This window comes from Schistocerca gregaria, chromosome 7 (genome assembly GCF_023897955.1).
Source record: "Schistocerca gregaria isolate iqSchGreg1 chromosome 7, iqSchGreg1.2, whole genome shotgun sequence".
Lineage (NCBI taxonomy): Eukaryota > Metazoa > Arthropoda > Insecta > Orthoptera > Acrididae > Schistocerca > Schistocerca gregaria.
Window position 1 is genome coordinate 348319691 of NC_064926.1, and position 26990 is coordinate 348346680.

The 26990-nt window shown below is 41.7% G+C and overlaps 1 protein-coding gene across 1 annotated transcript in view; it reads left to right on the forward strand.

The window, feature by feature from the left end:
- Window positions 1-26990, forward strand: part of LOC126282514 (probable E3 ubiquitin-protein ligase HERC1) — a 715173-nt gene that overhangs the window by 360371 nt on the left and 327812 nt on the right. The window contains 3 exon segments of the mRNA XM_049982172.1: window positions 352-665; window positions 3794-3953; window positions 16481-16605. Coding sequence (XP_049838129.1) covers window positions 352-665; window positions 3794-3953; window positions 16481-16605 — 599 coding nt within the window.

Sequence of the window (26990 nt, forward strand, 5' to 3'; positions counted from 1 at the left end):
CCCTATTTCCTGTGACAACAGAGGGGATGCGGCAGTCACTGCTCACAGGCCTGCACTCATTGTCTGCTCACAGAGCACATTTGCTTTGAAGCCCTGATCTATACTAAAAGGAAGTTACTGTAAATGCCTACCAGAACATTTTAAAAACAGAAATCATGTTTTAAGTAGGGGTTGTCCTATACATTTTAGTAATAATGTGTTTCGATGTCTGCATTTGAATTTGTGTGTGTGTTTATATGCGTGCATGTATGTGTAGTCATCATCTTCATAAATGTGAAATTTTAAGCCCAACATGTATTTTATTGATGTTAACAACTTACATGTAACTTCTTTGCCTTTTTTCTCTTATAGTTGCATTTTCCACACTGTGACCTAACATCTGCTGAAATGGAGCTTCTTAATATCCAGCAACATGTTTCATTGACTGGTAGTCAGCAAGGACGGAAGCTCCGAAGGCATTCCTCACACTCCATACCACACACTAGTAGCCGTGAAACTGATGTTGGGAGTCGCATGCGCACTGTTGAATCTCTTACTAATGAAATGGTGTCAAGCATTATGGGAGAAGTAACAAGGAGAGGAAGCACAGAAAAGCTTCTTTCATTAGAATCAAATGCTAAACCTACTGATCCTATCAGTGACAACAAAGACGTGACTGCAACAAGGTTAGTACATTTTGGAATGTTTCAAGCTACATTCTGCTCTTATATTCCCACATTTTTCTATTACTTTCTCCATAAGTGTAATATCAAAATGAAGTGATCAGTGTATTGTGTTAAATGTTTAATATTTTATTATCCATGTAGTTACTTCATTTCACCTGTCTGTCATTTCTTTTAAATTCCTATCACTTCATAAATATATTTTATATATGATCTTCATGGCACTGATTAAGTCACTCTCTCTGTTAAAGCACTCTACTGCATGATAAATATTCATTTTCATCATAGCTAATAATCTGTAACTGCAGTGACATACCTCATATTTATTTGAACATCATTGTTTTTCCTGTTTTCCCATAGCTTTCCCTTTTCCTTCTCCTGTGGTATGTTGAATTAGGCCACATAAAATATTAAAGAGGACTTAACTTTGATTTATTACTCTTCCAACAAATTAAATTGCTATAGGAGAGAGAGAGAGAGAGAGAGAGAGAGAGAGAGAGAGAGAGAGAAAGGATTTAAATAAAGTTGGGTATTCATGAAATGGATGTTTTCACAGCTGGAAATGTAACAGTTATTAAAAAAAATTGTTTGGGATACTCTACGGTGATTTAATTGCTTTTCTTGAATAAACCTGAGGAGATGGCTTTCATTTATTGTACACAGCAGCTTGCTGCTGATTGTGCATCCACACAGGGCACAGTTCTGGTGTTGAAGAACGAGTGTGCCAGACCCTCACCAGTGTGGTGGTTGTGTTGGTGTACAATAAGACAAAGCTGACAATGGCCAACTATGTTTAAATAAGAAACATGTATGATTAGGCTTTGATACTGAAGTACCTTGTTACAAAATTTTTCTTCGGTCAGAAGCAAATCCCTCTCTACATGAACTGAAATTGCAACTCCCACCCCTACCCCCTTCCCACCCCTCCTCCTGAAGATCTCCTCTGGAGGGTTCTCAAGATAATTTAGTTGGCCAAGGCATAATAAAGCAGAAAATACCGTATTTACTCGAATCTAAGCCGCACTTTTTTTCCAGTTTCTGTAATCCAAAAAAACGACTGCATCTTAGAATCGAGTGCAAAGCAAGCGGAAGTCCTGAAAAATGTTGGTAGGTGCCGCCACAACTAACTTCTGCCGTCGAATATATGTAGCGATACACAGGCATGCTTTGTAGGCACAGAGATAAATACTGGCGCCTAAACCTGTGCGTCGGTAAATAAATTTAAAAAAAAATGTGGAAGACGAACTTTTTTTTCTCTGCCCCGAGTTTCGACCACTGCATTTTCATACATTATCCAACGAAGTAAATACAAATTCCGTTTTGTTCGTCTTCGAATGTAGCAGAATTTCAATGTACTACGAAAATGCGACTGGCAAGACTGTTAGGGATGTTTGTCAATATGGCCAACTCTACGTTCTGAATTTTTTCCTACCTGTGAGAAGAGATGGTTGCTAATAGGAACCTGATGAAATGTGAATCACATGCAGTATTCTCTTCACCATTAGAAGAATGCTAATAGAAACATTTTGCCATGTATTCTTTCATGTTTGCTGCTATCTCATTTAAATCCTGTCTGCCTAATTAACTACGAAACTAGAGTGAGCGGAAGAATATATGTATCGTGTCATGTTTGTATTCGTATTATTCGTATGCCTAATAGTGATACAGTCAGAAATGAAGCACGGCAACTGACTAGAGTTTTAAATCTAAGATGACTAATCTCTGTGCAGAATTTGATGTAATAAAGAAGCGGCCACACAGGTTTTCAAAGGGAGAAAAATTTTCACCTAACTCTCATTCAGAACATGTTCTATCATACGCAGTCTATTATTTGGTTCTTGTTGATCATTATCAAAGAAAGCAGCAGTGTAACAACAAATAGCAGTCTCTTGCCATTGTTTTGCTAATGAGATGATTCCTCTGTATTTTTTTTATTGTAAGCGTTGGAAGCGCGCACAAAAGCAAGCCATGCCGCGAGCGGCAACAGGCCGTAAACACGCACTATCAGAAACAAACAAATGGTTCAAATGGCTCTGAGCACTATGGGACTTAACATCTATGGTCATCAGTCCCCTAAAACTTAGAACTACTAAAACCTAACCAACCCAAGGGCATCACACAAATCCATGCCCGAGACAAGATTCGAACATGCGACCATAGCAGTCGTGCGGTTCCGGACTGAGCACCTAGAACTGCTAGACCACTGTGGCCGGCAGAAACAAACAATGCATGACGCAGTACAGTAATGCATTTTCAGCTTAGAGTGACGTAAACACCTATAACAAAGTAAACGGCACTTATCAGATCAAAGCAAAATAAGCAGTCAATTCAAATCAGACGAAGCACGTGAAAAAGGAAGGGTACCCGTATAAATTCAGACGGAGCGCATGATGTGTAGCAATGGCTACCTGGTAAACATTTTAACTGCTAAGTTTACGACTCGAACCAAACTACTGTAGCTGTATCGCCTTTCATTCGACCTAAATTGTGTCTCATATTACAATGGACCAACTTTGTTTCGATTTGGAGGTGCGGCCTAAAACTTTTCTCTCCCCTTGAATTTCGAGCCTCAAATTTCAGGTGCGGCTTAGATTCGGGAATTTGTTTTTCCTTTATTTAGAGTCTCATTTTTCAGGTGCGGCTTAGATTCGAGTAAATACGGTAATAATAACTGTAAATATGTATTTTTCAACAGCTTGATGAATAGTAAATCGTTATTTCTTACAACAATAATGATTGGTACTTGACTGCTAGATACGTATTATTGACTGTAATATCGCTAAGCTTTTGAGACTGTAGGTACAGTCATTGGAAACTGTTGAAATTATCATAGAAAGGAAATGATGTAGGAATATATGAGAATATCAAGATGAAACAACATTCCTGACACATAATACGGATTGTGATTAATTTTGCCACCACTGGACCTCATCCCATGTAGTCTAGTATTTAGACTCAGATCCATTCTGTATATGACTATTAAGCGTAAGTTTCTCAGCATTTTCAGATTTTCTTGGAGTTATCTTCCACTTATATTTGAATCTTTAGACAAGATAAGAATTAGGAAGTTTAAGCATTAATTCATATAATTTCAAAGTGATATTTATGTCTTAATTGTTATTTGAACACAGGGCTGCAAGTGCCAAGCTAATGGAATGTGAAGAGTTATGCCTACAGATAGCTTTCCTACAGTTAGCAGCCTTAAAAACCCTTTCTGTTCTGTTGCGAAATGGTATTTATGCAGAACTGTTGCTAGTACCACATGCTGATTTTCTTGTTGTTGCAGAAAAGGTAAGTCTTTACCTGAGGACCATAGCATTAGGAACATGTTTTAATCCTTAATTAAATATTATGTTGTGTCCTTGGAGATTTACAATGCTATAGGAACTCTCGCTGATAACTAGTTTGTCCTAATGTCTGAATACGTAACTAAGGTTTAATGGGTAACAGTAATTCACTCTTATAATTTCTTGTGTCATGGACATTCAGTAAACTTTTTCACAAGAAAGCAAAATGATTTTTTTTATTTTTTATTATTTGATATGTACATTTAAAGAACTCATCTTACAGCAAAGGAAATTAATTTAATTGGTTTGAACTCTAATTGTAGGTACTCAATTACTTCCAAAGGTCACACACAAACAATGAATATCACTATCTGTGCGGACCAGCTTTTAAAATTTATAGTAATAGTCAAAGTAAAACCTTTTTCATCACAGATTGTTTTATGCAATACCTATCAAAAAGATGAAGCAACAAGGAGCCATATTCAGATGTTAATGTAAACAAAAATTGGGCATGAAAATGATTAGAGCTGCAATTCTTTGTACAGGCAGGATGGCCACAAAAGTGCATCACTGTTTTCTCTTTAGTGAAGTTACCATACCTAGTAAGGTATGTAAGGGGGCATGAACAGCATCAGATGTTGAGTGATCATTGTGAAGGATGCAGAGATGCTACTTACGTGATAAATTATTATCAGCACAGTTTTAAAAGGGCCTTATTGTGGGTCTCCATTTAGCTGAGTGGTTGGATCATGCACTATTCAGATTTTTGGGGCATTTGGATGTGGCATTGGCCTTATGTTGGACTGCATGAGAAAGTGAGGCTAGGCAGACTCGTCGTCAATGTTTTCGTTGCTCATGTCTGGCAACAATAAGGGAGGATGGTCATATTGTGCACCATGGACATCATGAGACTTCACATCTGTGCCTCCCATGTGAGAACAAGTAATGAACTCTGTGCAACATTCTGTGTCATCCACACCTGTGATCAGTACTGGTAACAGCTGGGCTAAAGAATTAGCAAAGCATGCATAAGCTGCTGTTAACACCACAACAAAAATAGCTTTATTTGGAGTGGTGCTGTGACGTGGAAGCATGCACTCCAGATGAATGACTTCCTGTTGTGCTCAATGACGAATCATGGCTCTGCATTATCTGGGATGACAGTCGTTGGCAAGTATGAAGATGACCTGGGGAGAGGTTCCATTCTTTCAAAATTTAGGAGAGGCGCATCAGTGTTACTTCTAGTGTCATGGTGTGGGGAGCTAATGTGTATGACTTCAGGTCATGGCTGGTAGTGATTGAGGGGACAGGGGTATGTCACAGATATCCAGACATCCTGCATCCACTCTTGTTACCTTTCATGTGACAGTATCACTGAACAATTTTTCAGTAGGACAAAATTCATCCACAAGTGGCACATATGTCTGTGAATTGTATATGTGGTGCTGAGGTATTCTTCTCATGGCCAGCAAGATTTATCTGTCCCCAATAGATGTCTTCTCTGTCCTAGTGCTGGTATCCAGAATATCAAGAGCCAATTACAAAAGTTGGGGGGGGGGGGGGGGGGGCACCTTGCCTGAACGATAGAATGGATTTATGACATCCTTCTTAACCAGATCAGTGCATACATGCAGACCAGAGAGGTGAAACATCGTGTTAATAAGGAGGCTTATACTGCCAACTTCTTTGTAAATTTGGCTCAATTTTGTAACCACTGAAATAACATCACATACCTTCTCAATCTGTTTTATTTCAGTTTCTCCTCCCCTTATAAGTGTTTCATTCTTTTTGTGTGGCAGTGTAGTTTTTCAAAATATTCGCCATTGAAACTGATATTGTTTTGCATTAGCACAAATTCTGTAATGACTCCCCGCCTCTCATCTTGGTACCTCAAAAACTAATGGTTCCAAAAGCCAACATAGTTTCTTGACAATTTGTACAGTTCTATCAACAGCACTAATAATTTCACATCCTGATTGTAAGTACTGCCAGCAATGGTCTCACAATTTTATATTTTATTGGTATTAGGAAAATGATATATTGCTACCACTGTAAAGATGACACACTGAGTTGCAGACAGCCACAATGAAAAGACTGTTATACATTTAGCTTTCAGCCAAAGCCTTCTTCAGGAAAGAAAACATACACATATTGATTTGCACAAGTAAGCCCAGCTCGTGCACATGTGACTGCCATATGTGATAGCTTGGATGGGAACACAAGTGTCATTTTGAACAAAAGCAGCAATCTGGAGGGGGTGACAATGGGGAAGGGATAGCTGAGTGGGGGCGGGGTGAGAAGAGTGGAGGCATGACAAGGCTGCCACCAGACGCAGCATCAGGAGGCCGTAGGGTAGGGGCTTGTAGAGGGAGGGGGAAGGGGTGTGGAAAAGGAGAGGAGCAGGGAAGGGGAAAGATGGGTGGATGAGTTGGCAGAGACTGGCACACAGTGGGGATGAGGATACATGAATAAGGAGGATTTGCTGGGATGGGGATTGGGGGGGGGGGGGGGGCAGCAACTCTTGGGTTGGATGGAGGGTCTGGGGATAGTAGTTTAGTTTAGGTTGAGGCCAGAATAATGTCAGGAATGTAGAACGTATTGTAAGGATAACTAACATCTTTGCAGTTCAGAGAAGCTGGTGGTTGAGGGGAGCATCCAGATGGCCTGGGTTTCAAAGCAGCCATTGAAATTAATCATGTCATTTTCAGTTGCATCTTGTGCCACAGTGTGATCCACGTTGCTCCTTGCCACAGTTTGGCTGTAGCCTTTCATACTGTTGGGCAGCTGTTTGATAGCCATTGTTGTTGTTGTTGTTGTTGTTGTTGTTGTTGTCTTCAGTCCTGAGACTGGTTTGATGCAGCTCTCCATGCTACTCTATCCTGTGCAAGCTTCTTCATCTCCCAGTACCTACTGCAACCTACATCCTTATGAATCTGCTTAGTGTATTCATCTCTCGGTCTCCCTCTACGATTTTTACCCTCCACGCTGCCCTCCAATGCTAAATTTGTGATCCCTTGATGCCTCAAAACATGTCCTACCAACTGATCCCTTCTTCTAGTCAAGTTGTGCCACAAACTTCTCTTCTCCCCAATCCTATTCAATACCTCCTCATTAGTTATGTGATCTATCCACCTTATCTTCAGCATTCTTCTGTAGCACCACATTTCAAAAGCTTCTATTCTCTTCTTGTCCAAACTAGTTATCGTCCATGTTTCACTTCCATACATGGCTACACTCCAAACAAATACTTTCAGAAACGACTTCCTGAAACATAAATTTATATTCGATGTTAACAACTTTCTCTTCTTCAGAAACACTTTCCTTGCCATTGCCAGTCTACATTTTATATCCTCTCTACTTCGACCATCATCAGTTATTTTACTTCCTAAATAGCAAAACTCCTTTACTACTTTAAGTGTCTCATTTCCTAATCTAATTCCCTCAGCACCTTCATACAGTCATCACTGACTGGCCAAAAGGTGGCGAACACTGTCAGCTCCCCTTCTGCACAAACAAATAAACAAATGAACTTGCCCAGCACTTTAGATGAAAACTGTTCACTCCACATCGGCCACTGCAACCTGTGCCGACTCTACCACCACGAGCACCAACACTGAGGGACAGAAAAAGGCAGTCCCAGTAGGCCCCAATCCTGCTGCTGTCAAATTCTGACTTATGCTGGCAGAGGTTTCTCCATCTTACATAAGGCATTACATGACTTCTTACAAACAAACAACATTCAATGCGTTTGCTGAATGAGAAATCCACTGCTTCTTTCCTTATACATAGAATGTACATGGCATTACTCCTGCCTACTTTGAGCAGTTCCACCAAAATGCAAACCATTAGTATATCCAAGCATGCCAGTTTGATGTTTGTTACAAGTTATCTTCAAGCTGTTGCAATTTTAATGGCTTGCAATGTATCTACAAGTCCTCATACAATTTCATTTGGATTGCCACAAGGAACAATACTGAGTTGCTTTCTTTATATTATTTATACATCAGAATCCGATAAGCACTTCCTACCCCTTGTACACAGTCTATTGTATATACAGGGTAGTGCACAAAATATGTCACCATTTTGTTTTTAAATAAACACTTTTCTGACACAAAACCCAAACGAAAATCTTGTTGTTGTGTTCTTCAGTCCTGAGACTGGTTTGATGCAGCTCTCCATGCTAATCTATCCTGTTCAAGCTCCATCATCTCCCAGTACCTACTGCAACCTACATCCTTCTGAATCTGCTTAGTGTATTCATCTCTTCGTCTCCCTCTATGATTGTTACACGCCACACTGCCCTCCAATGCTAAATTTGTGATCCCTTGATGCCTCAGGACATGTCCTACCAACTGATCCCTTCTTCTAGTCAAGTTGTGCCACAAACTTCTCTTCTCCCCAATCCTATTCAATACCTCCTCATTAGTTATGTGATCTACCCACCTAATCTTCAACATTCTTCTGCAGCACCACATTTCAAAAGCTTTTATTCTCTTCTTGTCCAAACTATTTATTGTCCATGTTTCAGTTCCATACATGGCTACACTCCATACAAATACTTTCAGAAACGACTTCCTGACACTTAAATCTATACTTGATGTTAACAAATTTCTCTTCTTCAGAAACACTTTCCTTGCCATTGCCAGTCTACATTTTATATCCTCTGTACTTTGACCATCATCAGTTATTTTGCTCCCCAAATAGCAAAACTCCTTTACTAATTTAAGTGTCTCATTTCCTAATCTAATTCCCTCAGCGTCACCCGATTTAATTTGACTACATTCCATTATCCTCGTTTTGCTTTTGTTGATGTTCATCTTATATCCTCCTTTCAAGACACTGTCCATTCCGTTCAACTGCTCTTCCAAGTCCTTTGCCGTCTCTGACAGAATTACAATGTCATCGGCGAACCTCAAAATTTTTATTTCTTCTCCATGAATTTTAATGCCTACTCCAAATTTTTCTTTTGTTTCCTTTACTGCTTGCTCAATATACAGATTGAATAACATCGGGGAGAGGCTACAACCCTGTCTCACTCCTTTCCCAACCACTGCTTCCCTTTCATGCCCCTCGACTCTTATGACTGCCATCTGGTTTCTGTAGAAATTGTAAATAGCCTTTCGCGCCCTGTATTTTACCCCTGCCACCTTCAGAATTTGAAAGAGAGTATTCCAGTCAACATTGTCAAAAGCTTTCTCTAAGTCTACAAATGCTAGAAACGTAGGTTCGCCTTTTCTTAATCTTTCTTCTAAGATAAGTCGTAAGGCCAGTATTGCCTTACGTGTTCCAACATTTCTACGGAATCCAAACTGATTTTCCCCGAGGTCCGCATCTATCAGTTTTTCCATTCCTCTGTAAAGAATTCGCGTTAGTATTTTGCACCTGTGACTTATTAAACTGATAGTTCAGTAATTTTCACATCTGTCAGCACCTGCTTTCTTTGGGATTGGAATTATTATATTCTTCTTGAAGTCTGAAGGTATTTCGCCTGTCTCATACATCTTGCTCACCAGCTGGTAGAGTTTTGTCATGACTGGCTCTCCCAAGGCCATCAGTAGTTCTAATGGAATGTTGTCTACTCCGGGGGCCTTGTTTCGACTCAAGTATTTCAGTGCTCTGTCAAACTCTTCACGCAGTATCTTACCTCCCATTTCGTCTTCATCTACAACCTCTTCCATTTCCATAATATTGTCCTCAAGTACATCGGCCTTGTATAAACCTTCTATATACTCCTTCCACCTTTTTGCCTTCCCTTCTTTGCTTAGAACTGGGTTTGCCATCTGAGCTCTTGATATTCATAGACGTGGTTCTTTTCTCTCCAAACGTCTCTTTAATTTTCCTGTAGGCAGTATCTATCTTACCCCTAGTGAGATAAGCCTCTACATCCTTACATTTGTCCCCTGGCCATGCTGCTTAGCCATTTTGCACTTCCTGAGGATCTCATTTTTGGGACGTTTGTATTCCTTTTTGCCTGCTTCATTTACTGCATTTTTATATTTTCTCCTTTCATCAATTAAATTCAATATTTCTTCTGTTACCCAAGGATTTCTAGCAGCCCTCGTCGTTTTACCTACTTGATCCTCTGCTGCCTTCACCACTTCATCCCTCAGAGCTACCCATTCTTCTTCTACTATGTTTCTTTCCCCCATTCCTGTCAATTGTTCCCTTATGCTCTCCTTGAAACTCTGTATAACCTCTGGTTCTTTCAGCTTATCCAGATCCCATGTCCTTAAATTCCCACCTTTTTGCAGTTTCTTCAGTTTTAACCTACAGGTCATAACCAATAGATTGTGGTCAGAGTCCACATCTGCCCCTGGAAATGTCCTACAATTTAAAAACTGATTCCTAAATCTCTGTCTTACCATTATATAATCTATCTGATACCTTTTAGTATCTCCAGGATTCTTCCATGTATACAACCTTCTTTTATGATTCTTGAACCAAGTGTTAGCTATGATTAAGTTATGCTCTGTGCAAAATTCTACCAGACGGCTTCCTCTTTTATTTCTTAGCCCCAATCCATAATGACCTACTATGTTTCCTTCTCTCCCTTTTCCTACTGACAAATTCCAGTCACCCATGACTATTAAATTTTCATCTCCCTTCACTACCTGAATAATTTCTTTTATCTCATCATACATTTCATCAATTTCTTCATCATGTGCAGAGGTAGTTGGCATATAAACTTGTACTACTGTAGTAGGCATGGGCTTTGTGTCTATCTTGGCCACAATAATGCGTTCACTATGCTGTTTGTAGTAGCTTACCCGCACTCCTATTTTTTTATTCATTATTAAACCTACTCCTGCATTAACCCTATTTGATTTTGTATTTATAACCCTGTATTCACCTGACCAAAAGTCTTGTTTCTCCTGCCACCGAACTTCACTAATTCCCACTATATCTAACTTTAACCTATCCATTTCCCTTTTTAAATTTTCTAACCTACCTGCCCGATTAAGTGATCTGACATTCCACGCTCCGATCTGTAGAATGCCAGTTTTCTTTCTCCTGATAACGACGTCCTCCCGAGTAGTCCCCGCCCGGAGATCCGAATGGGGGACTATTTTACCTCCGAAATATTTTACCCAAGAGGACGTCATCATCATTTAATCATAAAGTAAAGCTGCATGTCCTAGGGAAAAATTACGGCTGTAGTTTCCCCTTGCTTTCAGCCGTTCGCAGTACCAGCACAGCAAGGCCATTTTGGTTAATGTTGCAAGGCCAGATCAGTCAATCATCCAGACTGTTGCCCCTGCAACTACTGAAAAGGCTGCTGCCCCTCTTCAGGAAGCACAGGTTTGTCTGGCCTCTCAACAGATACCCCTCCATTGTGGTTGCACCTACGGTACGGCCATCTGTATCACTGAGGCACGCAAGCCTCCCCACCAACGGCAAGGTCCATGGTTCACGGGGATATAAAAAAACAGTGCAGTGATTGCAGCAGAGTTGGTAAACGGCATGACTGCTTTCAGAAGTGGCCCGATCCCTGACGAGGTGCTGGTTGGTGAATTGGGCAGTTCTTGCATCCGAGTCTTGCACAGGGATGTGGACCCTTTGGCAAGGAGTTGGGATTGGGAGTGGCATAGGCATGAGCTAGGATGTTGTGGAGGTTGGGTGGGTGACGGACAACACTTTATGAGGGATGGGAAGACTCTCAAGTAGGAAGTCCATCATTTCAGAGCATGATGACAGGAATCAAAGCCCTGACAAAGGATATGGTTCAGTTGTTCAAGTGAAGGGTGGTATTGGGTGACGAAGGGGACACTCCTTTGTGGCTGGTTCTTGGGGATGGTGGGAGGATTGGGAATGTGTGAGGATATGTTTTTGCAGACTAGGACTGGGGGATAGTGCCTGTCTGCGAAAACCTTGGCGAGACCTTCAGCATACTAGGCAAGGAAGTTCTTGTCACTGCAGATACGCCTTCCTCTCTTGGCCAGACTGTTTGGGAGGGATTTTTTTGGTGTGGAAGGAATGACAGGTGTTTAAACGTAGGTACCATTGGTGGTTGGTGGACTTAATGTGGACAGAGGTGTGAATGGAGCCATCAAGGAGGAGGAAGTAGTCAATGCCCAGGAAAGTGGCACACTGAGTTGAGGAGGACTAGGTGAAGCAAATGGGAGATAAGGTGTTGAAGTTGTGAAGGAATGAGGGCAGGGAATCTTGGCCCTGCGTCCAGATCATTAAGATATCATCAGTGAACCTTAACCAAACTTGGGGTGTGATGTTCTGGGAGGTGAGGAGGGTCTCCACTAGATGGCCCATAACAGGCTGGTATAAGAGGTTCTCATGCGGGTGCCCATGGCTGTGCCACAGATTGGTATGTATACCTTCACTTTGAAGGAGGCGTAGTTGTGAGAAAGGATAAAGTTAGTAAGATATATGAAGAAAGAGGTTCTGGGTTAGAGTGTGACGTGCTTTGGTAAAGGTATTATTCCGTAATGACAAGACCGTGGGCATGAAGAATGTGGGTGTACAGGGAAGTAGCATCAACAGTGATCCAGGGAGGGATCTGGGTGGTAAAGGGATGGGGATGGGGGGAGTCAGTGAAGGAAACGGTTGGTATCTTCAACGTGTGAGGCTAGGTTACGGGTTGCAGGTTGGAGATGCTGGTCAATGATGGCTGAAATTCTTTCAGTGGAAGCACAATAACCAGCTACAATGGAGCATTCAGGATTGTTGGGGTTTTGTAGAGTTTAGGGAGAATGTAGAAGGTGGGTGTGCTGGGTGTCAAGGGAGGTGGAGGGAAATTGATTCCTGGGTGAGGTTCTGGGATGGGCCTACAACTTTAAGCAGAGATTTGGCGTTATGATGGACTTCTGGTATGGATCACTCTGGCGGGGTCTTGAGGACTCAGGTAATCGGTGTTGGCCTTCCGCCAGGTTCATAATGACATTGGTGGAACCTTTCTCTGCAGGCAGGATGATTAAGTCAGGATTTATTTTGAGGTTATGTATGGCTTTCGTTTCTTGTACTGAAAGGTTGGTATTCTTAGGAAGAGACCTGGGGAAGAATAATGTGGCCAAGCTGGAGGTAAGAAATTCTTGGAAAGTTGCCAGGGAGTGATTAGGTGGGAGGGGGGAGTAGAACAGTTTCATGATGGTATGAACTGATAGAGGCAGAGTTCAGTGTTGGGATTAGGTTAGCTTTGGTTGGAGGAATTGGTGGCAAAGAAGTGTTTCCATTGCATGGATTGTCAGAGGAGTAGGTCTTTGACAAGTCCAACATGGTTAAATTTGGGTTTAGAACTAAAGGTGAAGCCTTGGATAGCACTGAAACTTCTGCAGTGCTGAGGATTATGGTGGTAGGTTAACAACAGTGTTCTTGGAATGTTTTGGTTCTGAACTTAGTGAAGAGCTATAAATGAGTTTTGAGGGATGTGGCAAGTGCAAAAGATTAGTTAGGCAGGGTCTGTATGCTGTGAGTGGGGTTGACAAGTAGGAGCACTGTGGGTAGAATATGGATTGGACAGTGGTGCCCCAAGGTGGTATAGGGTGTCAGCAGGTTGGATAACTTATGGAGATGGTGCCTGGAATACTCCTCCAGGTGCTGGAGAGCAAGGGATTAAATTTCAGGTATGTGAAGTATGTAGTAGGGATTGCACAGTAGCAGTATCTTGCAGAGGTAGCAGTGGTGGTTCTGGGATGCCATTGCCATGGAGATTTGTTTTTGCAGTATCAGGTTCGTGAAGCGAGAGTGGCGGAATCTGAAAAGGTGAAGGCCATTGTGAGAGGAGGAGTGGGATCCAGAAAAAGGAAACCATCCAAGGTGGCACAGTGGTTGGCACACTGGACTCACATTTGGAAGGATGATGGTTCCACATCCAGCCATCCTGATTAAGGTTTTCTGTGATTTTCCTAAATCGCCTCAAGCAAACGTTGGGGTGGTTCCTTTGAAAGGGCATGGCTGGCTTCCTTCCACATCCTTCCATAGTTGATGGGACCAATGATCTCACTGTTTGGTTCCCTCCCCTGAATCAATCAACCAACCAAAGAAAGGAATTTTAATGGTTAGGCCGTTGGGGGCAGGGGGATTCCATGGTCTAGTCAGCATTTCAGGAATAGGATGCAGAAGTGGGTTTTAACCATTGAAAGGAATATTTTTTTGAACTGGTGCAGAAAGATAGAGCAGTGGTCCATTCTGACAGGAATGGTGTAAGGGAAATGGGAATGACATAGAAATGGGAAAATGAAGGTTTTAGTTGTGAGGGGTGCTGATAACAGAAAATGCATATGAAAATATGTAAAGATGTGCAAAAACACCCAGAGATATGTAAAAATATGCACAGATACAGAGAAATACACACAAATATGTAAGAATGTGCTAAAGTGTGTGAAAGTACGTACAAATCTGCACAAACTCATAAAAAGTGGTGGAAAAGGAATGGATGAGGTAGCGTACTATGTGTGTATTGGAACAGGGGAAATGGGGATTTATCAGGTTGAGGTTCACTTGTGGAAAGTAAAATATGAAAAATGCTATGTTGAGGGAGGAAATGTCATCAGTAGGAATGACCACAATCATTAGTGGGAAGAATTTGGCGAAGCAGATGCTGCACTGACAATCTACGTGGGCAATTTGCCATCTGTTGTTTGTGGACAAGGTTGTTGATACAGTGTGGCTCGGAAGTTAGAGCATGTGCGGTCTGGAAGGCTATGCATAAACACAGGAGTGAAGAGAAAGAATGGATACTGAGAGTAAGAAATATGAATTATATAGGATACAGGAGATGACTCACCGAAAGTCAGAAGTGCTGCTTCATCGATAAGTACACAGACAGAAGGTACAAAGCTTGGTTAGCTTTTGGAATGCACTTTCTTTTTCAAGCTTATTGGAAAAACATGACACACACTCACTCACATGCAAGTGCAACTGAACACAATCATGGAGACAGATATGTGCATGTGAATGAGTGTGTGTCATATTTTCCCTACAAGCTTGAAAAAGGAAATGCATTCCAAAACCTAGCCAAGCTCTGTTCCTTTTGTTTGTGTATTTGTTGACAATGCAGTGCCTCTGCCTTTAGGTGAGTCATCCCCTTTCTTCCTAAATAATTTGTAATTCTAAACCAGAACTATCCATAAGAGGAGCAGAAGGTGGTGAGTAAATGCATATGGCAGATCTTACATCTTGACCTTTTACATGTGCGAGAGACACTTTTTTTTAAGCAGAATGGCAAAATGATGAATGAGAATTAAAAAAAAAAAAACAGTTGTTCGGTTGTTTTGGGTATAGTAAGAATTCCGAAAAGCATTCTTCATGTATCTGGAATAAATATGTATTTTATTTCAACAGTGTAGGAAAAGACAGGTTGCTACTTACCATAAAGAAGACACATTAAGTTGCAGACAGGTACACTTAAAATAACTAACATAAAGCTTTCATCCGCAGCCTGCATGCACTCACAAATGCAAACACATCTCTCTCTCTCTCTCTCTCTCTCTCTCTCTCTCTCTCTCACACACACACACACACACACACACACACACACACACACACACGACTGAGTTGGGGGTCTTGTGTGCGTGAGGTGAGGTATGATTGCTTGTGTGTGTGTGTGTGTGTGTGTGTGTGTGTGTGTGTGTGTCCTTACTGCTGAAGGCTATGGCTGAAAGCTCTATGTGTGCCTGTCTGCAACCTAACATGTCTTATTTGTGGTAAGTAGCAATCTGTCTTTTCCTACATAGTTAATATTCCTACTTGAAGTTTCCTTTTTATTTTTGTTTCCTTCTTTTTCATTTCATTTGTATTTATTGAAACAAAATTCACATACATTTGAGAGCCAAAAAGCTTCATATGCAAGAACCTTCACAGATACATGATTAATTTAAATACAAAATCTGTGTCATCCAATCATAAAGAACCTGGTAAAACTGTTAATCATGTGTATATCCCCATTTCATGGTACATAATTTATTTCAAATTTTTTCCATGAATTCCTTATCTGCTGACATCCTGACTTTTTTCCGTCAGCATGGAAGCTATAAAATGATAATGGATTTGTTCTTTCCAAGCATGAACAAAGAAAGTAAAAGAACTAGCGGTATGACTTAGTTGTTAAAGATTGACTCTGAACTGGTTTTTTGCGGTTGACTTATGGTGTTACTGTATATTTCAGGTACACAGAAGGATATGGCATTAGAACCTTGTTGGGATTATCATTTTGGAAAGTTGCCTCCAGGAAATATTTAATAGGGGATGTAACAATATTATGAAAGATAGAAGCTTTCGGCTAACAAGGCCTTTGTCAAAAATAGATGACAACACACACACACACACACACACACACACACACACACACACACACACACACACACACAAAACCACTAATAAAAGCTCCATTACTGACTTATACAGAATTCCCTAAATTCAGGCCTTTGAGTAGCATTTCCAAAATTAAAAAAATTGCATACCGTTGGTGTGCTCTACATATAGCATATTAAATAACTTTTGTTTTGCAGTTTTTTAAAAATATAAACCAGGGAAAGTAACAGTCTGTATCTCATATTTAATATTGTTGGTTTTTTTTAGGAAACAGACAAGAAAGAGTTAAGAGAGTGTAACAGTTTGGTAGAAGAAACAAAAAATGATGCTAAAGATGAAGCTGTACTACCGGAAGACAAGGATCTTGCAGAAGTGCTTAAGAATATCATGAGGTAAAGCAAAAAGAATGAGCCAAGAAGATGATGCATAGCTGCAAATAGCTAAAAATTTAGAGAAACTCATAATAGAAAGTTGGGTGCAGATGCTATCTTATCAGTTGTAATATTATCTTATCTATTTTTCGAAATCTGGAAGCAGTAATTGCTCTGACTGTGTATTTCATTTGCATATTATTTCTGTTTCATCTCTCTGACTTAACTTTTTGGTGTTTTAGTATTTATTGCAACTTTGAAAATTATAAAAGATTATTTATATACACTTACTTATTTACCGAAAGGATGTCGAAGCATTCATAACTAATTTAATGCCTTGGTTAAATTTAAAATTTACTTCTGATGCAACGATGTAAAACTGTATTAGTGCTGTGTTGTTGAGATAGTGCTCCTGTTACCACAGTGAATGCAATTATTTAATGTGCCATATGGCTGTGACATCATGAAATCTTGTACTGGCTGTTGTCGGATAGGTGAGGCTTGCAGGTTAGTGCCTCTGATAGTAATCAGATTATGGGTGCCAAGAAAATGGAACATCCAATTTTTGATGTGAAGCAGTTACTGGTCTCTTCCTGTTTTGCTGTAACAAAGATATTCCACAAGTACTTCAGTTTGGGGATAATAGGCATCAACATTGATTGGATAACTGAGCTTGAGCAAAGTGCAGCAAATAACTTAGCAATTCAGTGCCGAACAACAACGGTATCAAGTGATCAGCAGCCATACCAGTCAGAGCCACTTTTTTGTTGTGGGATACAGATACCACACCCCACTTGTGTATCAGCTCTCAGCTTGTCACAATGCACAGTGGTTGTCACAGACACAGAAACACATACAGTGTATGCTAGTAGCAAGGAAAAGAATTGCCTGGACTGATGAGTCACAATAATTTGTATGTACACCAAAGGCAAGGAACGAGTATGTTGAAAACCATGGGAAGCGATGTAAGATATGTGCTGGCAAGTGGTATGTATTCTCATATGTCATTGCAGACTTAGAGCATAATCAGCATAAGTATGGTTTATTGCTCCAACTATTCACAGAAGTCATTGAAGACACTTTTTTATTAAAAGTAATAGACCCTTTCCTACAATCTGTGGCAATTTACAAAATAAAACCAGCTGTAGTCAATATAAAAGTCAGTAGAATTTCACTCCATTTCCATATGACAACACGAACAATCTTATTTACCACTTACCTACTCACCAAGCAGCAGCACATGGATATGCATACAGGTGAAATTATTAACTTTCAGAAATACATCCATCTTTTCTGTCAAAAGAGAAGAAAGTTTTTGAGTAAAAGCAACTGTTACAAGAAAATTCACAAAACCTGAGTATTCAAAAGTGGCAGAAACGTTAAAGGCAGCTCATAGATGATGAAATTCTTTTGTTTGTATGATCTCAGCCTCTGTAAGAAAAGAGTTCAAGTCTGTGTCACAAGCCTGTGACTGGAGTGTCATCCTGACTGCCCATGAAGTGCAGCCCTTCTCTCCGTCGTGGCACTAGAAGGAGAAATTGTAGCAAGCCCCTCATTCTGGCCGCTATTTACCCCCACGATATAGCCTGGTACGCATTTTAACAGCTGCCTGAGCGGACCTGGTACTGTCATGGGGGGACTGTAAAGAGAAAAAAATCGCTTCCTCTACCCGCATTTGAACACAGGACATACAGGGTCAGAGTCAGGTGCTCTACCCATTAAACTACCACAGCTCCTGTCACACTTTCTGTGACTGGCAAAATTTAATAGACAAATGATAATTAGGATAATTAAAGCATAGGAAGCCATTGAGGAGGCCTGAAATAGTGCCTAAATTTCAATTCATTACTGAGCACTTATTTTTATTTTCTATTTTGTGTGTGCTGCTAGGACAGACAAGAGATAGTAAATAGACAGTCATGGGTATAGAGGTATTATTCTGTACAGTTCGTGAATCATTATTCCAGTCCATGAAGAGGTAATTAATTTTTTCCAAGATGGCTTTATCATTGGAAGAAGCACTTGTGGGAATTTGAATGGTGCCTGGCACTTGGGAACACAAGGCAGACTGTTGTGGCATCAGTGTTTGGTAACCTAACTGGTCTGAGTGTCCGTTCCCAAGCTATCAAAATTAACAAAATTAGGTTGGCTGGAAAAAAAAAACTCTCTCTGTGGTCATACAGCTGTTTCTTTGAGTGCTGAGTTTTAAGTAATGTCCAGAGCTAGTGGTGGGTCACAGTTTGCCCTCTTTTTATTTTTATATCCATCTATGTTCCATGATTGCTTGTAAGTGGCTTTTATTTACGGACCAAGCACTGTCAGTCAGGTCCTTAATGATTTATTCTCTACAACTATACCTTATTTGCCACTCATTTCAGAGCCTTCAAATTTATTAACTGTTGTGAGCCTTTTTGTAAATTTACAATGAGCTTCTATGAAACAATGTATCTGTTTGGGTCTTTAGTTGTCTGTTATGCAAGTAGATTCGCACTGTCATCTCTTGCCCTTAAATTTGATCATGCTTCACCATCATCACTGTGATCAAGTATGAGGCCGAGGCAAATTAAGCCTGCCATAGAAGAATGTTGTGCTTTAGGCAACAGTGAGAATATGAGCCAGTGGCTCAGGTTTTACATTAGGTGATTGTCTTGGCTTGCTTTAGGTCTGAAAAGATCTATCAGCCAAACTGACTTTGCCCATGAGGCCCACCACCACCATCACGTACAGTCTGTTCACCTTTTTTCTCTCAAATGTGACTGACATTATTGTAAGCATGTCTCACACACCTGGGCTTTTGCTGGAAATGTTTTTCACGTCTTGAGGAGAAGCTCCATCTGTACAGAGAAGCTGAGTACATTCTTCAACAGAAAGATTCTGATACAGTCTAGTGCAGTGGTGTCCAAGACCATTACTCCTGGTTGTAAGCAGGAATTAACTAATAACACCACCGCCACCACCACCACCACCACCACCACCACCACCACCACCACCAATACCAACATTGTTGTTGTTGTTGTCTTCAGTTCTGAGACTGGTTTGATGCAGCTCTTCATTCTACTCTATCCTGTGCAAGCTTCTTCATCTCCCAGTACTTACTGCAACCTACATCCTTCTGAATCTGCTTAGTGTATTCATCTCTTGGTCTCCCTGTATGATTTTTACCCTCCACGCTGCCCTCCAATGCTAAATTGGTGATCCCTTGATGCCTCAAAACATTTCCTACCAACCGATCCCTTCTTCTAGTCAAGTTGTGCCATAAACTCCTCTTCTCCCCAATCCTATTCAATACCTCCTCATTAGTTATGTGATCTACCCATCTAATCTTCAGCATTCTTCTGTAGCACCAGATTTCAAAAGCTTCTATTCTCTTCTTGTCCAAACTATTTTCCTTGCCATTGCCAGTCTACATTTTATATCCTCTCTACTTTGACCATCATCAGTTATTTTGCTCCCCAAATTGCAAAACTCCTTTACTACTTTAAGTGTTTCATATCCTAATCTAATTCCCTCAGCATCACCCGACTTAATTCAATTACATTCCATTATCCTCATTTTGCTTTTTTCGATGTTCATCTTATATCCTCCTTTCAAGTACCTCACAGAATCCAATGTGTGTCAGTCCTTCATTGACTGCCTTTCCATCAATAACCCATAGAATACTCTTCAAAAAGGCTGTCACTACTGTTACTTTTAGTGATACTGGTTGTGGATGCTACATCTGGGCAATGTATCATTCTACAAGCTCTCTGAGGACCTTGTAATCATACATGCAATTTGTCTTCATAATAAGAATAGCATTGTTGAGCATATACTTTATGCCAAATTCAAAAGCAACTATCTTCCCAAGTGCCTACTAAAATTTAGGCTATTTCTACATTTACATACATACTCCACAAGCCACCGTATGGTGAATTGGAGCAAGGTAAAAATGGTTGCCATGTATTTCCTTGGGACCTCCTCTGGTCAGAATGGGTGGCACAGGACAAATAAGCTGTCATAAAGCGTATTACATCATCTCTTGCTGGTAGTCAAACACTAGCAGTCTCTAAGTGCTCAATGTTCCAGTTCACCACCAATTATTCATCTCCATGCCCACACCATGGGAGGTACAACAGGCTACAGGTAGAAGCAAACCTTATTCGCCCCAGTACCTAGTATGTACGAGAGCTGATGGGTAATCTTTCCTGTTTATAAAGCCTCAGTTTTTTATGCAGCATTTAGAGGACAAGTTTCAGGAGGTGGAGGGATTGTCAAAAATGTGATCTGGGGCAGTTCTAATAAAAACAGCATCCTCTGCCCAGTCATGGGCATTACTCACCTGTAACAAGCTGGGGGATGTTTCTGTTTCCATCATATCCCCTATGAGCTTAAATATGGTCCAGGATGTTATATTCCACAGGGACCTCTTTTGCAGTCCAATGACGACTTGCGGACCAGGTTAGAGTGACATTGTGTTCATTCTGTCCAGCGCATCCGTAGGGGCCCAAAGGATAATCAGGTTGCCACCAGTACCTTCATCTTGGCCTTTGAGTGTGACACATTACCCAAGAAGTCAAGGTGATGGTATACTGATGCAAGGTAAAGCCACATATATCCCCCCCCCTCCCCCCCAAATAAAAAAATCACAAGTCAAGGTTGTGGACATCCATTATACCCCAATACCCCATGTACCCCACCTCCCATTAGTGTCAACTGCTGCAAGCACCCTGCAGCATTCTCCAGAAAGAAAGGAAAATTGTGGAATACAAGATCCTGGACCAACTAAGCTACACAGAGGCTAAGAGTAAATTTCAAAACCTAAACCCTATGCGCATGACATGGTCTTATGCCACAGCTACAATAACAATTCCAGCCCCATGAGCTCTGCCATTTGTAGTTGGCGCTCAGGTCCACAAGACTACATCTGATCTGCCCCCTTGCTTGGGGGGGGGGGGGGGCATTCCTATCCCTGTTGCTCCTGCAACACCTACTTCAGGAGCAATACCCTCCCAACCATCAGGGACATCAGTTCCCATTTCTCAGCTGGAGAAGCATCAGTCTTTTTCAGCTCTTCTCGTTAGGAGGAGGTCCTTTGGGTCACTCTCTTCCCCAATTCCCCCGGTTCCTACCAGTGGGAAAGAGTACACCTGCTAGTGGCTGAAGAACCTACAGGCTTCAAGATCCTCCTCAGCCCCTGAGGCTGAATCAGTGAAACCCTCCCAGCCAGAAAAGCTCGAGTAGCAGCGAGAGACATCCCCCCCCCCCCCCCCCCCAAAAAAAAAGGACACCCAAGAAAAAAGAAATTGCCATGGCCCCCACACCACCACTACCTACAAGTTCTGCACCTGAGGATGAGGTGGGATCCCCAAAGGACCTACATCTTGCTGGACCCTCAGACCCAATGGTTATAAATCACAAAAGTACCCAGTTGGTAGCAGCAGGTGACCCCGAGGCATAAACTGCCTCCTTGGTCCCTTCATACTTTCTCAGCCTCCAGACAGCATCATTCTCCAATGGAATTACGGCAGTTTAATCAACCACCTGGCAGAGCTATGACAATTGTTAAGCTTTACACATGCTTTCTACATTGCTCTCAAGGAAACCTTGTACCTGGCAATACAGACCCTTGCCCTTTGCAGCTATAGGGGATATTACAAAAACCTTAGTCAATATAATAGTGCACCAGATGGAGTATGCATCTACGTCCTGAACTTGGTATGTAGCAGACCTATGCCCCCCTCAAATTCCTCTCAAAGCTCTGTCTGTCAGCATAAGGACAATGCAGGAAATAACTGTTGCAATGTATATCTTCCTCCAGATGTTGCAGTATCCCTGAACATATCAACTGCACTGATTAATCAACTTCCCAAACCTTTTCCACTATTGGGAGATTTTAATGCCCATAACTCCTTGTAGGGTGGCACCATGATTACTGGCCAAGGTAAAGATGTTGAGAATTACTGTCTCAACTAGACCTCTTCCTTATAAATACTGGGACCCCACACATTTCAGTGTGGCTCATGGTGCTTACTTAGCGAACGAATTATCACTTTGCAACTCAGGACTTCTCCCATCTGTTCACTGGAGAGTCCATGACGACTTGTGTGGTAGTGACCATTTCCCCATCTTCCGGTTGCTCCCCCAGCATCATTCCCCACAGGCACCTACCCAGATGGGTTCTAAACAAGGCAGACTGGGAAGCTTTCACATCTACCATCACTGTTGAATCTCCCCACATGTACCGCAGAAAACGCGATCCCATGTTCTTCAGGGCCACCCCTACCCCCCCCCCCCCCACCCCCCACCCCACCGGCGAGAGACATTACCTTGGTGGTCATCAAAAATAGCTGAGTCCATTAAAGAGCATAGGCAGCTCTACAGTGACATAAGAAGCACCCATCACTGGAGCACCTAATAGGTTTTAAATGGCTCCATGGCTGCGTTCACCAGCTCTTAAAAAGACAGAAACAGGAGTGTTGGGAGAAGTATGTCATAATCGTTGGGTCACATATGTCTCCTTCGAAAATCTGGGTGAAGATCAGATGCATCTTTGGGTACTGGAACTCAACATGTGTCCCTGGCATTTCCAACAATTTAGCGTTATCTACTGGCACCAGCTATCTACCGATGCTGACTATTTACCGAAGCTAACACAAGTGCCGAGCACATTGCTGGGCACTGTGCTTGAGCCTCTGCATCAGAGTATTACCTCCCAGCAATTTGTACCAAATGGCAGATGGAAGGAAGACTCCTCTTGTTTACTAGATGCCACGGTGGACCATATAACGCTACAGTTACTGAGTGGTAGCTGCTGTGCGTTCTTGCACATTGTCCCAATAAAACTCCTGAGCTAGATCATGTACACACTCAGATGATTAAACATCTCTTGTCGGACTACCAGCAACGTATCCTCGTCATCTTCAACCGCTGGGCAGCTCCACAGCTGCTGCTGCTGCTCGTGCTGCTAAAAGTAAAGTGACACTCAATACTGAGCCCTGTGGTATTCCCATCACAGTGGGGGAAAACACCTTTACTCCAGTGCTCAAACCTGGTAAAAATCCGCTTGATGTGAATAGCTGTTGGGCCATCAACCTCATCAACATTCTTTATAAGCTGCTAGAATGTATGGTGAGTCAGCGGTTGTGTTGGCTCCTGGAGTCACAGGGCGTACTGCATCCGCACCAAGGCAGTTTCCATCAGGGTCGCTCTACTGCTGATAACCTAGTAGTGTCCTTCGAGTCTGCCATCTGAACAGCCTTTTCCAGACACCAACACCTGGTATTTGTCATTTTTGATTTAAGAAAAGCCTACAACATGACCTGGTGACACCATGTCCTTGCCACTTTACATGAGTGGAGTCTCTGGGGCCCACTCCCGATGTTTATCCTAAACTTCCTGTCACTTCGTAATTTCTGTGTCCAAGTTTATGCTTCTCATAGGTTCCCCCATATCCAGAAGAATGGGGTCCCACAGGGCTCAGTATTGAGTGTCACTTTACTTTTAGCAGCCATTAGTGATGTAGCAGCAGGAGCAGCAGCAGCAGCAGCAGCAGCTGCTGTGGAGCTGCCCAGCTGTGGAGCCAGCCTTCTCATGTTCTCTGTATGCAGACGACTTTTGCATTTCCTACTGCTCCTCCAGCACTGGTGCTGCTGAGTGGTGGCTACAGGGGACCAACCGCAAGTTGCAGTCATGGGCTCTAACCCACAGATTCCAGTTTTCAGCCATTGAGTCATGCTTGATGCACTGTGGTCAGTGCCGTATCATTCATCAGGAACCAGAACTTTACCTTGATGATGATCTATTCACTGTAGTGGAGACCTATCGATTCTTAGGACTGCTTTTGACACCCGATTGACTTGGCTTCCTCATCTTCGTCAGCTCAAGCGGAAATGCTGGGAAACACCTGAATGCTCTCCGCTGCCTGAGCAACACCATCCAGGTTGCAGATTGCTCTACACAGCTGTGGCTGTACAAAGCCCTTGTTCAGTCTCACCTTGAATATGGGATTCTTGTTTATGGTTCAGCAGCGCCCTCAGCATTGTTGTAACTAGAGCCAGTGCGCCACTGTGGTGTTCGAATAGTGGCGGAAACTTTTATGATGAGTCCAGTGATACGCCTACTGGTGGAGGCTGGGGTGCCTCCGTTGCAGATCAGGCGCCAACAGCTGCTCGTCAGTTATGTCGCGCGTATTTGTAGCTCTTCTGAGCATCTAAACTACCATCTCCTTTTCCCAACCACAGCAGTCTATCTCTCACACCTGCAGCCCACGTCAGGGATTATGATTACTGTTCGCACCTAATCCCTTCTGTTTGAACTGGCGTCCTTCTTTTTACCACCTCTCCTCTGGGTCCATTCTCATACACCTCCGTGGTGTATACCTATACTGCAGCTTCAGCTGGATCTTTTACATGTCCATAAAGACTCTTGCTTCTGTTCACCGTCTCTTTTTCTTGATTCTTGACACACCCTGGGACTCTGAAGTAGTCTACACCAACGGCTCAATGGTTGATAGTCACATTGGCTTCGCCTACACTCACTCAGGACATATTGAACAGTGCTTCTTGCTGGATGGCTGCAGTGTTTTCACTGTTGAGTTAGTGGCCATATCCTGTGCTCTTGAGCAGCTTACAAGCTACTGATCAGTGCTACCCTCACCATCCTTTAGTGCAACCATCCAGGAATCTGTCTATGCACTGAAATGGTCCGGTTGTTCAATGGTGATTGTCTGGACTCCGGGACACGTCAGAATAACAGGAAATGAGCTTGCTGACAGGCTGGCCAAACAGGCTACTCAGAAACTGCTTCTGGCGATTGGCATCTCTGAAACTGACCTGCACTTAGTATTATGCCGCAAGGTTTTTCAAATTTGGGATATGGAATAATATAATCTAGCTATGCCCTATAAACTGCATGTTATGAAGGAGACTACGGATGTGTAGAAGTCCTCCATGTGGGCCTCTCGCAGGGACTCTGTGGTCCTCTGCCAGCTCCTCTTTGGCAACACTTGAGTGACCTATGGCTATTTCCTCTGCTATGAAGACCCACTCCGTTGTCGATGCACCAGCCAATTGATAGAGGCCCACATTCTGTTGCAGTCTCCTACTTTAGCTGACAAAATCTCGTTGACTTATTTAGTTTTACGTTTTATACATGGTTGGGGGAAAGGAGGGGGGGGGGGGGCAGTTATTGTTCCATTGCAGTTTTAATGCATGTTGTTTGTCACTCTGTGTTCTCTAACCTAGTGATTTTAGGCTAGAGGTTTTAATGTGTTGCAGAGTGGCTGGCTTATCCATTTTTATTCTCGTGATCAGCCAGCCACCATCATCTGTTCTCTTATTTTAATCCCCTCTACCCATTTCTTGTGTCTCCCTGTGGTTTTCTTGTCTTTTTTTTCATTGTAGTGTTTGTTGCCCTTCTTTAGTCCTTGTGGTTTCTTATTTTCTCCAAGTTTTGTGCAGTAAATCTCGTTTGTTTTATGCTTTCCATCATCGACTTGTTTTATAGGAGCAAGGGACCGATGACCCAAGTGGATTAGCCCCCCTGCCGCCTTAAACTGGTTATATCTACCTTACGTTACATTCTAAAAAATGAAATTGTCCAAAAGTAATAGTTTTATTTTATTTTTTTCCAAAAGATATTTTAACTAGCTTATTCATACCCATTGGTGCAAACTATCTCAGATACATACTGAAACTGCAATGGTAACCAAAAAGAGCTATTACTTTTGACACGTGTAACCACTAGCCTAAATAACAATCTTTAAACAAAATCACCATATTGATAATAGCTGAATTGGAGCATTTGGCAACTGCAGATGACATTATACCAGACGGAAGTGACCTGGAAGTACTCCTTGAAATAATTCCCTAAGCAGTCTTAAGTGATTTCCTAAATTGTCAGAGAGTACATTACACAAAAAAATTACAACACACTGAACAGTAATTCTCTCAAATAATGGCTTGTTATTTTGGTTTCTATAACAAAAGAAACAATTTGAACAAAAATTTCATTGCTTCATACATTCTTTGTTAACAGAAATGCATTATTCATTATATATGCTTAAACAATGATTGCACAAATCCTTTCACAACATTCTACAGAAGAGATCCTCAAATGTTTTGGCCCAGTATCCTCCACTTCCATCATTATCTCAAAATTTATGAACTTGATGTGTTTGCAAGAATGGCTTTGTGCTAAAAAAATTCAGTCAGTGATTACTGTACTTTTTCTTACCAAATTAAATTGATTTGTATGTATTTATCTAAGATGCATTCCAAAATTAAGGCATAGTGACCAATATTTAACAGTGGGTAACTCTGAATGAATTTTCATGCATACAGTGCTGTCTATTGACTCTTCAGGAAACTACTGCATTGTTGGTTTGATTTAGTAATCATTTGCCAGTCGTCGACAGCAGATCACAATGG